At 48.7% G+C, this 14,601-nt stretch overlaps 1 protein-coding gene across 1 annotated transcript; it reads right to left on the bottom strand.

The window, feature by feature from the left end:
- Positions 1–10,880: 10,880 nt before the first annotated feature.
- LOC117834096 (wound-induced basic protein-like) lies at positions 10,881–14,246 on the bottom strand. The gene is made up of 2 exons (XM_072295707.1): positions 14,006–14,246; positions 10,881–11,383 (listed from the first exon to the last, which is right to left on the bottom strand). Exons 1-2 carry the CDS (start codon positions 14,071–14,073, stop codon positions 11,311–11,313), a joined length of 141 nt encoding a protein of 46 aa, XP_072151808.1. The 5' UTR covers positions 14,074–14,246; the 3' UTR covers positions 10,881–11,310.
- Positions 14,247–14,601: the final 355 nt, after the last annotated feature.

Genomic DNA, 14,601 nt, shown 5'->3' with positions numbered 1-14,601 from the left:
GGTGAATGGAGAGAATGTGTATCAATTACACCGACCTCAACAAGCACTGCCCTAAGGACCCCTTCCCTCTTCCGCACATTGACCAGCTCATAGCTCTACGGCTGCGAGCATCCTGCTCTACTTCCTTGACTGCTACTCGGGCTATCACCAGATTGCCCTTGATCTTTCCGACCAAGACAAGAGGGTGTTCATAACGCCCTTCGGCATCTACTGCTACAACACCATGACCTTCAGGTTGAAAAACGCTGGCGTCACCTACCAGAAGGCAATCTAGGGTTGCCTCATGACACAGCTGCACAGTAACGTCGAGGCCTACGTCGATGATGTGGTTGTCAAAATCAAGGATGAGGAAAGCTTCATAGCTGACCTCGTAGAGACTTTTAACAGCCTCCAGGCTTACCACTGGAAACTCAACCCGAGCAAGTTTGTCTTCGGCGTCCCGTCTGGAAAGCTCTTAGGCTTCATGCTCAGCCAGCGCGGCATCGAGGCTAACCCCGTCAAGGTGGATGCAATCAGAAACATGGAGAAACCATCTAACAAGAAAGACGTTATGAAGCTTACTGGCATGATGGCGGCTCTTAGCCGCTTCATCAGCAAACTTGGAGAAAAAGGTCTGCCCTTCCTCAAGCTACTCAAAAAGGTGAACAAGTTTGAGTGGGACGACGAGGCTAACAAGGCACTAGAAGAGCTATAGGCCTTCCTCACCACTCCTACCATCATGATGGCCCCAGCCAACCAAGAAACATTGTACCTCTACATCTCTGCAATGACACACGTTGTCAGCACCGTGCTAGTTGTGGAACGCCAAGAGCCCGGCCATACACACATGGTGCAACGACCGGTGTACTACGTCAGCGAGGTCCTTAGCGACTCCAAGATCCGCTATACACAGGTTCAGAAATTGCTCTATGCAGTTCTAATCTCGTCAAGAAAGTTGCATCACTACTTCCAGGCGCACAAAATCTGTGTGATATCCTCGTACCACATTGGTGAAATTCTCCACAACAGGGACATCAACAGCCGAGGTGTCAAGTGGTCTGTGGAGCTCTGTGAGTTCGACCTTGATTTCTGCTCATGTCATGCGATCAAGTCCCAGATCCTGGCCGACTTCATGGCCGAGTGGACGGAGATCCAGAAGCCGTCCTCCCTGGAGAGGCCAGAACACTGGACTATGTACTTTGATGGCGCCCTCAATCTCAAAGGAGCCGGCGCGGGGGTCCTCTTCATATCCCCCAAATGCGAGCAGCTCTAGTACGTGCTCCAAATCCACTACAAGGCCACCAACAACACCACTAAGTACGAGCTCTGATCCACGGTCTCCCTTGGAATCCATCTCTCTTGGAATCAAGCTCATCCTTGTGTATGGCAACTCCAAGGTCGTCATCGAGCAAGTCAACAAGAATAAGGACTGCACAAAGGAATCTATGGACGCTTACTGTGCAGAAATCCGCAAACTTGAGGCCCACTTCGACGGTCTTGAGTTCCACCATGTCCCTAGGGACCACAACATCACCACCGATAACCTGTCCAAGTTCAGCTCTAAACGTGTGCAGGTTCCGACCAGCTTTTTCCTACAAGATCTCCAAAAACCATCTATCAATATTTTAGACCCTGACCAAGTCAATGACGTTGGTGCTAAGGCTCCGGCTGACCCAGCCACCGCTGACATCATGATGATTGATGTAGAAGAAGACTGGAGTGCCCCATTCATATCCTTGGTCACGACCCCATTTAGGATAATATAGAGCATGAAAAACTAGCTTGGCGGAGTGCAAACTACGTCGTCATCGGCAAGGAGCTCTATTGGAAAGCTGCATCCACAGGCATCCTGATGAAGTGTATTCTGCGCAGCGAGAGCCTCGACCTCCTACACGAGATCCACTCGGGAACTTGCGGGAACCACCCCGCCTTGGGCACTTTGCTTGGCAAGGCCTTCCGCTCTGGTTTCTACCGGCCAACAGCGGTAGCCGACGCAAAGGAGCTCATCCAAAGATGCAAAGGGTGTCAATTCTTCTCCAAGCAGCAACATCTATCAGCTCAAACTCTGTGCACTATCCCACCATTCTGACCCTTCGCATGTTGGGGGCTGGATATGGTCGGACCATTCAAAACTGCTCCAGGCGGCTACACCCACATCTTCGTGGCAGTTGACAAATTCACCAAGTGGATCAAGGTCAAAGTTGTCACCAACATTGAGTCAGCTAAAGCCGCTCAGTTCGTGGAGGAAATTACACACCACTTTGGAGTGCCAAACAGGATCATCACCGACCTCGGCAAGCAGTTCACAGGCTCTGAGTTCTGTGACTTCTGCAAGGACACTCTCATCGATGTGTACTACTCCTTAGTAGTGCACCCGCGTTGCAACGGTCAGTTCAAACGTGCAAATGGGATGGTCCTCCAGTCCCTCAAGTCTCGCATCTTCGACGATGCGTCCAAGTACGCCACCAAGTGGCTACACGAGCTACCCCATGTCATCTGGGGTCTACGAACATAGAAGAGCCGAGCTACCGGCTACACCCCTTTCTTTATGGTGTACAGCTCAGAGGCCGTCTTGCCATCCGACGTGGCCTTTGGCACCCCACGCATCTAGTACTACGAGGAAGGCGAGGTAGAAAAAAGTCAGCAGGTTGACATCGACAGCCTTGAAGAGCATCGCATGGTGGCCCTCATCCAGCATGCACACCATGAGCAGCAGATACGGTGGCTACCACGATCGGAATGTCAGGGACCGTTCCTTCAACATTGGTGATTTGGTGCTTTGTCAGATCTAGTGCACCAAGGACATGCACAAGCTAGCCGCCCACTGGGAGAGCCCCTTCATCATCAAAGAAGTCATCCAGCCAGGCACCTATCATCTCCAATGGGCGAACGGCTCAAGTGTCCCCAATCCATGGAACATCAAGCATGTACGACGCTTCTACCCTTAAATTTAAAAGCTATGTACTATGTTTTCCCTCTTTATTAAATAAATACAATCTCTGGGGTTCTTTGCATACCTACTGCCTTTCTATTCTTTTTGCCTGAGCTGTTCTTGACACTCAGGGGCTATCCGACCTATTTGACAGAACGCTCGCTCTCAAGCTTAGGGGCTTCCCCCAGGTGCCAACCTCCAGGTCTCGCATCCTTCTCCTCCCTCTCTCGAGGCAATATGACTAACTCATGCAGTTGGCGTCCTAGCTGGCAAAACCTAGACAACGTTGCATTCATCCCTCCTACAAGCTTGAGATCCGATCTCAGCAGGACGCTGGTCAGGCAAGGCTAGGCGCTTAGGGGCTACACAATGTCCTATCGTATACACCAAGGGAGGGATGGAGCTTCTTTTTTCGCATACGTCAAGAGTAATTACATAACTTATCTTTTCAAATAGTTTAATACACCACAAAGTTTACTTTTATAGGTCCAAATCATTTACAATGTTCTCTGCTGCATCATGGTACTGGTCCGCCAGCTCGGGAAGGAGATCCGCATTGAAGTCAGCCATGACTCCTGTTGCAGCATGCTCCAAGGGCAGCCATGGGAAGTGTGTTGCCAACAGTGCAAAGACATTCTTCACTCACTCCACCACGGTGTCCTTCAGTAGCACCTTGAGCTGATTAAGTGCGGCCTTGAGATGATCCAGCACAGGTGTTGGTGCGGTCGGGTCGGCCTCTGGTTGGACCATGTCCATCACATAGCCGGCCGCCTTGCGAAGATCCTCCAGCTCCACTTCCAGCCCTGCAATCACATGTTGGTCATTCTGAAGATTACGTACAGTAGCCTCTAAGCAGCTCAGTTTCCTTCCGCGCATTGGCTTCATAGGTCAACTTCTGCGATACAGCATACTCACGATGAACCGCCATATCATGCTCCTAGTGAAGGGTGCATTGGAGTCCTCGTACTCCTTGAGGTGCCGCTGGAGTCTCTACTCCCTCATTGGGGCATCTGTTTATCCAAATAAATCTACATCAGCATCAAGATTACAAGGACAAAACTGAGTAACTAGGTTAGCACAACATACCTCTCAAGTGTGAAGTCAGAACCTCTTTCTCCAAGGCATGGTCCAGGTCTTTCCGCAGGAGCTGGTCGGCAGCGCCCTCTCTGGCCTTCTTGAGCTCGACATCAAGGTGCGCCACCTTTAGGCGATATCGCTCGGCTCGCTAGGTCGCTTTCGCCCTCTTCTAAGCACGTGTGGCCAGACCCTGTTTACATTTCAATATTCAAATTTCTGCAAAGAAACTGGAATTCAAATACAAGTTGGGTGGCATACTTGCAAATACCAACTCACCGACATCTAAGGATGCCTGCTGCAGCCTGGTAAGGTCTTCCTTGTCCTGTGTTGCGTCCCCAACTAAGTCCATGTCCAAGAAGTCCTCAGCATTAGAATCATCTCCACTTTGTACGCCAAGATCGGTATCTCCGATCGACCTATCTAGCAGCAGTTCATCCCTAGGTAGCTCCTCCAGCTGAGGCTCGGCTCTAGCCCCCTCACCAGGCACAGGCTCAACCCTAGGGTCGGCCATAGCAGCAACTGCAGTCCTGGAGCCGACTTCACCTTGTTGCGGTGCTGGAGTTAGCACGGCCTCTATGGAGCGACCTTCTCTCTCAGCTCTGACCTCCAGAGGCGGCAGCTGCTCCACGGTGTGACCGCTCGTCACCTCGGTCTAGCTGAACAGCTAGTCAGCTGCGCACCGGCCTCATCGCCTAGCACAGTAGTCCTGCATTGTCAGTGCACTTTAAGTAAGATAGGCGGCCACAACAATTACAAGATAGATAGTACAAGTAGACCGCAATTGCATGGTGCTCTTCTTCTTAACCCGGAACTTGGGGTGCAATGGTGGTGGCGGTGCCGACGCATCCCCGCTAGATCCTCCGCGGATCCATGCCTTCGGTGCCTCCTTGACATGCTCCGTGTCGGCCGTGGGGGTCTCCTGGAGCTCTGACTTCTTCTTGGTGACCGGGCTCGGCGTGTCGGACTCCTCGCCCACTTCGCTGACCGACCTAGCCATGGAGCCTGTGCTCAGGGCAGCTTTCTCCCTCTTCTTGCTGGCCATCTTTTTCCTCTTCCCTCTCGGTTGCTGCAGCTTGGAGACGGGCTGCTTGTGCACGGCTTGCCATGTCCGACGTCCAATCGGTGCAGCATATGTGGCCTGGCCGACCTCTTCTGTCACTCCCTCGTCTGACCCAATGGAGGAGTCTGACTCCCACTAAAGGTCGGCAGACGGCACGTTGGGCTCATCGGTCAGGCGGATCATGGGTCGCTGGTACTCGGCCCCTCCAGGAAGCGGTGATGAGGTAAAGAATATAATTCATTGTCCTGGACATTCAACAAGCACAGTCAAGATCAATTCAACAGCACAAACAGTATGAAAAGTAAATGCATTTACATTTCATATCGGGTTGGATGGCAGATGCTTCAATGAATAAGCCTTAGGGAAGCTCCTGTTCCTGATGATGCCCCAAATAACTAGGACACCCGGCCCACGATCTCCTCCTTGGGCACTTTGCATTGGATCTCCTGGGTCGGGTCCTCCAGCCTAGAGTACTCATACACTGGGTGCACTCATGCTTGATTGGCTGCGTCAATCTCCGGCTGAAGTTCATGCTCACTGCTCCAGCTGTCAGCCCACGCGCCTTTAGGTTATCGATCTTTGCCAACAACTGATTCACCTGGACTTGTTCCTCCGAGGTCAGCTGGTTCGACCACTCGGGCATAACTACTAGCCCATATCCTGTACGCGGTGGTAGCTCGAGCAATGGTGAACCACTCCTTGTTCCAGCCTTTCTTGGAATCTTTCAGCTGCAGATCAAAATATTCTTGCACTTTTTTCGCTCGTAGAGAAAGACCACAACCAACAATCACTCTCTGCTTCCCCTTGGTTGATACAATCTTCAGTTGATACAGATATCTCCAAACTCGAAGTGTGGGGGGATACCTAGATATGCCTCGCACAGATAGATAAACACCACAATATCTAAAATTGAGTTGGGGTTGAGATGTACCAGCTCGATCTTGTAGTAGTGCAGAAGAACCTGGAAGAAGTCTCCGCACGGGATCCCAAACCCGCACTCGAAGAAAGAAGTGAAGATCACCATCTCCGTCATGTCCTCCGACAGGAAATCTTGGCCGGCGGTGGGCTTCCAATCCAGCATCGCCTGCGACCCGAGGAGGCTCGAGTCGACAAGCGCCTGGATGCGCTCTTGGGTCATCACTAACTTCATCCATATCATCGTCGGATCTGGAATGTTCGCCTGCGCCATTTCTTCAATCTCCAAGCTGGCGGATTTGGATCTGATGGATGCTAGGGTTTTGATGCACATACGGTGGCGCGGTGGCTCGGGCGGCGGCGGCGCGGCAGCTCGGACAGAGGCGGTTGAATGTGCGCGAGCAGATTGGGATTTGCATTGGCGCGGCCTATGGTTCGTGGGCGCGGTGGCAATAAGCTCAGTGGATTGTGGCAGCGGCATTGCGAGTGTTCCATATGGAAGTGAAATGGCTTTGTGACCCCTTGCGCTTTTGAAAGGCGTAACAGCGTAACCTACGGATAGAATTTGCGGGCCTCCCGTTATTGCGGCGCAACATGCCAGGCAGAATCTGAGGGTTTTCTATTAACGCGCATGCGCGGGACAGTATTTGCAGGTTTTCCATTACGATTTCAACGACGTGCCTCCACGGTTTCGCCAGTCCTTGTCCTTGGGGGCTAGGCGCTTATATTAGGTCGGCGTGCCTTTGTGGTTCCACCAGTCCTCATTCTTGGGAGCTGGGCGCCTATATTAGGTCGGTGGGCCTCTGTGGTTCCACCAATCCTCTTCCTCGGGGGCTGGGCACCTATATCAGGTAGGCGTTACTCCGCGGCTCCGCTAGTCCTCGTCCTCGGGTGTTGGGTGCCTATATCAGATCGGCGTGCCTTCACGGCACCACCAGTCCTCGTCCTTGGGGGCTAGGCGCCTATATCAGGTCAACGTGCCTCCGCGGCTCCGCCAGTCCTCGTCCTTGGAGGCTGGATGCCTATATCAGGTCGGCGTGCCTCCTCGGCTCCGCTAGTCCTCGTCCTCGGGTGCTAGACGCCTATATCAGGTCAGCGTGCCTCTGCGGTTCTGCCAGTCCTCATCCTCTAGGGTTGGGCACCTATATCAAGTCGGCGTGTGCCTCTGCGGCTCCGCTAGTCCTCATCCTCAGGGACTGGGTGCCTATATCAGGTTGGCACATGCCTTCGCGGCTCTGCCAGTCCTCATCCTTAGAGGCTGGACGCCTATATCAGGTCGGCGTGCCTCTGCGGCTCTACTAGTCCTTGTCCTCAGGTGCTGGGCGCCTATATCAGGTCGGCGTGCCTCTGCGGCTCCGACAATCCTCGTCCTCGGGGGTTGGGCGCCTATATCAGGTCGGCGTGCCTCCGTGGCTCCGTCAGTTCTCATCCTCGGGGGCTGGACGCTTACTTCTAGTTGGCGAGCCTCCGTAGCTCTGCCTTTCCTTGTGTTTAGGCACTTGGATTTGCTATTGGGATCAACTTCTTACTTTTTTGGACCATTGGACTGATTATTCTAATTACTTCAATACTCGAGGGCTACTGCTATGTAGTGCGTCATGCGACGCCCTCCATATCCTTCGCTTCGACTTGCTGGATGCTGAACATCCATCAACCTGGCACTCAACTTCTCTCTACACGATGGCTCTGTGTTCGCTTGGATTTTCTTCTTTTTTGAGCACTATGCAGCCTCTCCATCACCATGACGCCATCGCAGCTTCAGCCGACTACATTCAAAGCTTCGATGTGATGACCTCAAGTTCCTGTTTGCCTACACATCACTCGGGGCTTGAGGGATATGGTGCCGCCGTTAAGTTGTTGCAGGTGATCCGCAACCGGAGGCCGTCTTTGGGTACTTCTTTCCCGTGGACGGACGTGCGGGTAGGAAGCGATGGCCATGGCTATGAAAAGGGCACTATCGGCATATAGTGTTAACCTTCTTATTTTCTGTTGTATCGTATGTTGAGAGCGATGATAGAACTTTCCGCTGCAAACTCTATGAACTTGTTATGTCTGTGACTTGAACTCTTTTATGTAAGGTGATGGACTATGTGTGTAATGCTTATGTTGTGATGATGTTCATCTTGTTGTGCTTGTGAGGTGTGTATAAATTCTGGGCAATGCTCGTGACACATCTCAGGGACGACCGGAGTTATTCTTATTTAATTAAGTTGAGCAATGGTTCATGACTTGATTAAATGGGTGTAACTTGGTGATTCTCAAAAAAGCTCTAACAATTAAAAAAAACAAATCTGCACAACAATGTGTATGTTCTGTAAACCCCTCTATACCAGTGAAAAGGTCCACTACCCGAGTAGGTGAAAATCCTTAAAGACTGCGAGTGCTGCAGACAGGTGGGCCCAGATGGCTGGAAGCTTTACCTGTCACCCGTCACTCTTTGCATGCAGTGATCATTTGTCAAGATTTTCCATAAAGCAGGGTACTGGCTGAACAAGTCAAACGGAAGCCGTCCTTTCCACCGTAGGCTCCCACCACGGCCTGTGGCGCGTGCGGCCGGGAACCAAGCAGCCCTTTTCTCCACAGCTATGGAGAGGCAGTGAAACAATCTACGTACTTCCTCTAGGCCATCACGCTGCCATGGTACATTGCAGGAAAACAAAAGATAAAGAGAGCAGAGCTGCAGAAGGTCTAGTGTCTCTAGTCCACGGTCCACTACTCCCCAGTACCATGGAAATATAAGAGCCGTCCTAGCTCTTGCAATGACGGCGAAATTATCATCTGGTCTGAAAATCTTGTGCAGGATGGATGAGGACAAGTAACAAGTTGGGAAGAATTAGCACAGACCGGCGGCAGCATCAGCTGGGTAATGCTGCACAATCAGGGGCCTTCATGCCGGCGGTTTACTTTGGGCGCTGTGAAAGGTTAGAGCCCAACTAAAAGCAGGGTCTGGGGGTCGCTAGGGTTACATGTTTGTCAACTTTTCCGTGGGTTAGTACTAGTACCTGCATGAAAAAGGATGGGATTTGATGGGTGAGGCCGTCCGAGTTGAGGTGCATGGTGTGAGATGATGATGATAGATGTGATAAGCTGTTCGTCACCGGGGATTTCAGTGCAATGCAGAGATGGATCGATGATGATCTCACCTTGATTGCGTAAAACCGTCTACTCCAATTTGGAATCTAATGACTTTGGTGACAACGATCCGCCTGACCACATAGTCCCTAGGCAATCCAATCATCCGTCAGCAAAAGATCGGTCAGAGGCAGCCACCATCTGCTACCACCACCCCTTTGATGCCTTTTTCATCAGGCTCTGCAGGCAGTCAGAGTAAGTTTCGCCACTTTCCACGCGTTTACTTGTGCCCCGCCGTACCTCACCAGTCAAGGCCTCAATGGCGCCAAACCAAACTGGCTCGCCCCACCTCAGACCTGCCGGAAATTTACGGCCTTCCCATCCCCTGCCTGCAAGAACGCTCCAAATGCCATCACTGTGCTGCCTCTGTCGCTGCCCGTGCAGCGCTGCAGGCCGCCTGCCGAGACCGGCCCGGCCGGCAGCGGCAGCGCCCCTGCGCCCTGACTACTCACTTCACTCGCTGTGCCCCATCCCACTCCTCCCCAGCGTCTCCTGTTCGTTCCACCTACGACTGTAGGTGCCTGATTGCCCTGGACGTACGCGAGCTGGCGAGACATGTGGATACGGTGAGATTATTGGGTACAACGGAGAACAACACGACACTTGGACCTTGCATTGTACTCCTGCCATGAGTCATGAGAATGTGATGAAGAAGAACGACGGGCGGTCCTAGAGCAGCCGGATGTGCCGCGGCGACGCCACTGCGGCGGATCCGGTCATCCGGACGAGGATGAACTGGACGGAGAGGGACGATTCTTCCCAACATGGTGCATGAACTGGATGGTAAAGGCACGATCCCTTCAACAGTAGGTGACTAATCATGGCGCCCTGATTCTGAACCGACTCATAATTTACCCGACCAGACGGTGTAGGGGGGATGATGGATGGCCTAATGGGCTCAGTCACCAACTCACTGAACAACCAAACAGCCTGTGACGCTGCTCTGGGTGGATTAAGAGGACATGCAGGCGATCAAAGGTCACCTCAAATTATTGGCGCCGTGCTGTGCTTTTCACAACAATCAATCGTCTTGCTCCTACAGTAGTAACTTTTAAACGTGCAGCGGAAGAATAAACAGCTTATAAATATAGTACAGCTTTGAGTAAATGTTACAGTGTAACAGGAGAACAGTGTAATAAACCAGACTCTCTGGACATGCACTACATATATGTAGGGTTCGTTTGATTCCTTTTGCTTATTTTTAACACGTGTCACGTTGAAGGTTTAGATACTAATTAGGAGTATTAAATGTAGACTATTTACAAAACCCATTACATAAGTGGAGGCTAAACGACGAGACCTATTAAGCCTAATTAGCTCATGATTTGACAATGTGTTGTAACAGTAAATATTTGCTAATGATGGATTAATTAGAATTAATAGATTCATCTCACCGTTTAGCCTCCATCTGTGTAATAGATTTTGTAAATAGCCTACGTTTAATACTCCTAATTAGTATCTAAATATTTAACATGACACATGCTAAAAATAAGCAAAGTACCAAACGCCCCCTAAATCAACTCGACGCCCCTAAATCAACTCGTCGGTGGGTAGCTCTCGGTTTTCACATAACAGCCCAGCTGTTCTGTTCACCTTTGCTTGTACGAACAATAGTACCAACCAGGTAAGATCAAAGCAAACGTCAACCCAACCCAACAAACAGTATATACAGCTACAGACAACCACACAAGGGATCCACCGCACCGTCAGATTCACATGCTACACAACATCGCCGAAAACGACAGCAACCCCGCGAAATTAGGGGAGACAAAACAAATCAGATCATGATTCGATGAACATAATTTGAAGACTTCGGATTCCATGCAATGCAACGGGCTGAAGATCCGGCCTAAGAACCACTTTTACACCTTCCTGACTCTAGATACTATATAAAGTTGGAGGGTAGAGGCAGGGGAGGTGGAAAAGCAGGCATGAACATGGTGGCGCCCCACAATTCTGTACCAACCACAACGGCAATATCAGGAGGCGCTGCTGAAAAGTTGTCAATCATGGGTGTCTCCAATTGATCATAGTCCCATAGGTAGTTCAAGTTTCATGTCCGTTGCACTGTCACCATGTTCAACCGTAGCGATTGAGACTATAAGAGGAAACTAGGACATGGCTAAGATTATAGGAGGCGTTGGGTTAAAGCTAAACAGAGCAAACACACATTGAGATTCGCCACGGGTCTAATGAATGGAGCTTCTGGATATTTTCATTCGTTCATCACAGGCTTGTTCTCGTTGGCCTTGGGCCTCTGCTCCTTTGGTTTATGCTCCTCCATTTTCCTGTGACAAGACCGAGCAGGCAAGTCATCAATCATGTAATTTACTGGAAAACATACTACAGATAAAAAAAATAGTACAACAATAATCAACTTTGAAATGAAAGTATGCACTTCAGAGCATAGAGGTACTTTTGATGATAAATACCAGTGGATGGAGTTTTTAAAGATGTTAGCTGAAACACATTATAGGATTGCATCAATATTGGACTAGAGTTGTTATTACAATTCGAACTACATCACCTAATGAAAATTGCTTTTGGATGAAATCTATTTTATGTTAATGAAAACTGTTGTTTATTTGCACATTAATTTCCTTTCAACAAGTCGCCAAAACGAACCAAACATATAATTTGACGTAAAAGTTTAAATAACCAGCATCCACCTAGTTATATCCTTTTTTTGCGAAAGCATCTAGTTATATCCATAAGAGAGCACTCTCCCTGCATGGAAAGCCTGTATGCGGCAGCACAAAACTAAAACTTTCTTGCAAAGGGAACTTGCTATTGTACATTTTCAGTGTAAATATAGTCTCCAATCTACTGACCAACTAAAACAACAATATGCTTATAGGGAAACTGCTCCCATCTGTTGGGAGTACAAGATGGTCCATATCTTGTTTAGTGCATATACAAACAAATTTAACTGCACTCTTTGACAATTCTAACTCATGCCACAAGCATTCCTAGTCACTCATCGCATTTCAAAATCCTTTGCAGTTTCAATACATCATATCTAACTGGTGGCTGCTATGAGCTCAGAAGAAGGGGTGAATTGCAGAATGTACAAGAGAATATCTATCATCCACCTTAAGAAAAATATGGATACAAGAAATTCTTGTCTCAAGACAATTGAAAAATAAAAAAAAATTTAGCAGTTCAAAACAATTCAAAAATACCATAGAAGAAGATAAAAAGCTTCTTTAACCAGGTAAAAGGTTGATAACATATTAGATAACACAGAAACAAAACTATGCAGTTTGTTAAAAAGATCAATCCATCTACTCCTGAGTGAAATGAAACAATATGATCATGCAAGCTGAAAACTCACCACAGTTAAGTCTAATGAAAGCCCTAAAAGTACTATCTGAACTGCCAGATGTCTGCACAAGACAGACAGCTCTATTCAATGCAAATGAACCCTTTGGAGCTTATCAGAAATGTAAATCAGCATAGCTACAGAAGTATGCCAACATTACCCCCACATAAATGTGTTCCCACCAGTCGATATACATGTATTATTCCAGAAGCCATTAATAGTCGAAGGACATCATAGGACAATAGACAATGAAAGCAGCTGACATAAGGTACACACGCTTCTGTGCATACAATGGCTCCAATATAACTATAGGTATGGCATCTTCTACAATAAATAACTGTAGACTATAGCAATGTACAGTTTGAACCAATATTAATTTGGTAGGACCGATGTGGCAATTAATGTATAAATGCGAGAATTAATCCTACAACATAATTACCAATCTTGGTCCTCCTTACCTGCGTCTCTCTTTGACAGCAATCAGCTTGTCACTACCAAGATGAAATTTCTATGTAAAACATTTGGGTGTGTGGGTGGGGTGGGTGTGTGGAGGGGGGAGGGCTGTTTGGATAATTTGCTCCTGTGAACTGTATGAGGTGGGTAAACTAACTCAATTTCACACTAGGAAAAGGTGAACAAAAGAAAAAGGATGCAAAAAATCAAATCATAGAAGGGGCAAACCAAACTGGCCTCCTTGCCAGAAAGCCTAGACTTAACAAGTGTCTCCCATGAGGCACTCAAACCCGAGCATGCACATGTGTGCAAGAGATGAAAAGAAAGCGACCCAATATCTCTCGAAACACCAACCCACACCTATCACCTCCTTGTATATTGTCATCATTAACTGCATAACCAGAAAAACTGGAAAGCCATTTCATCAAAATAGATGACGAAACAAGTTATTTCATACTATATGACATCAATCGTTTGACATTCCAAATCTTAGGCACATATCCATATACTAGCACCAGGAAATCTTCTCACTAAGTGACTGGATTTGAAGCACCTTTTAATAATATGATAATACAAGAAAAACTATATCTAATTCTGTATCATAGATCAGGAAGAAAAAGCACACAGTACACAAGTATTATATTGTTCAACCAACAAAGCAAGATCAGTAGACATCCACTCACTATTTAATTCGATGAACACAACATATGACCAGTCTGATAATGAACGGGTTCCACTGTTGCAGGGACCAGAATGTGCAAGAATTATATACTGGAACCTAAATATATCATCGCGTCCTCTTCTTCCCTCCAATCCAACATCAAACATCAATAGCTCCAACATCAAAATCTGAGCCCGCAAAACAAAAATCTCCCCAAAACGGAATCGCCCACGGAACACCCCAACGATGGAGGACTACAGCATCCCCAGCCTCTAACCCCTGTTCCTAAAAGGGGCCGTTCCCCTAATTTTGAGGAGCTTGGATTCTCGCACCATTCAAATCTGACACGTCTGAGAAACGCACCACGACACGCGCGATACCCCGTGAATTCGGACGCCATAGACCGAAACACAAAACGGACGATAACAGCGTGCGGAAAGGCAGGGAGTGGAGGGAGCGATGGAGCGGGCATACCTCTTGTCGGCGCCGCCCTTCTGGCTGAGAAAGGAGCGGAAGAGGGGCGAGTTCACGTCGTAAATCATCTTCTCCTTCTCCGCCGCCGCCGCCACAAGCTAGGGTTTCGTCCCTTCTCCTCTCCGGCGAGCGCTTGTGTGATGAAGGGGTGTGCGGGCTGCGGAGCGGAGGGTTTGTGGACTCGCCTGACAGAGGTGCTGGAGTGGGCTAGGATCGATTGAGTGAGCCCAGTAGCCTGCCTCTCGAAAACTGTAAGCCCAGATTTATAGTTCAAAAAAAAAAGAAAACTGTAAGCCCAGTAGCACGATTGACCAGTTAAATGAAATCTTCAGCTTTTTGTTGGCCTCAATCGAGAAACAAACAGCCGCTTCTGTAAGCCAAAAGCTATACTTTATTAAAGGTACTTTCCCTATAATACCCGTCCACTCTCTAGTCTTGTTTTCGGTCAAAAAATCGATGGCTCATATCGTTTTGAGATTCAGGTTTTTATTTAAGTTATTGTAATTTTCTGTTGTTTTATTGGGCCCGAAGTTAACAGCCGCCCACAGAAAGCGTTGGACTCTAATCCCGGTTATCGGTCCTAGTTCAAATCGTGG

The sequence above is a fragment of the Setaria viridis genome, chromosome 8 (genome assembly GCF_005286985.2).
Source record: "Setaria viridis chromosome 8, Setaria_viridis_v4.0, whole genome shotgun sequence".
NCBI lineage: Eukaryota > Viridiplantae > Streptophyta > Magnoliopsida > Poales > Poaceae > Setaria > Setaria viridis.
Note: the sequence above shows the minus strand (reverse complement) of the source record. Positions and strands in the feature narration are given on the sequence as shown.

What these genes read in the sequence shown, in the direction of transcription:
- LOC117834096 (XM_072295707.1), bottom strand. Translation starts at nt 14,073, where the DNA reads ATGATTTACGACGTGAACTCGCCCCTCTTCCGCTCCTTTCTCAGCCAG. An exon ending in AAGGGCGGCGCCGACAAGAG is followed by an intron (nt 11,384 to 14,005) that starts GTATGCCCGCTC and finishes GTCTTGTCACAG; the next exon opens with GAAAATGGAGGAGCATAAAC.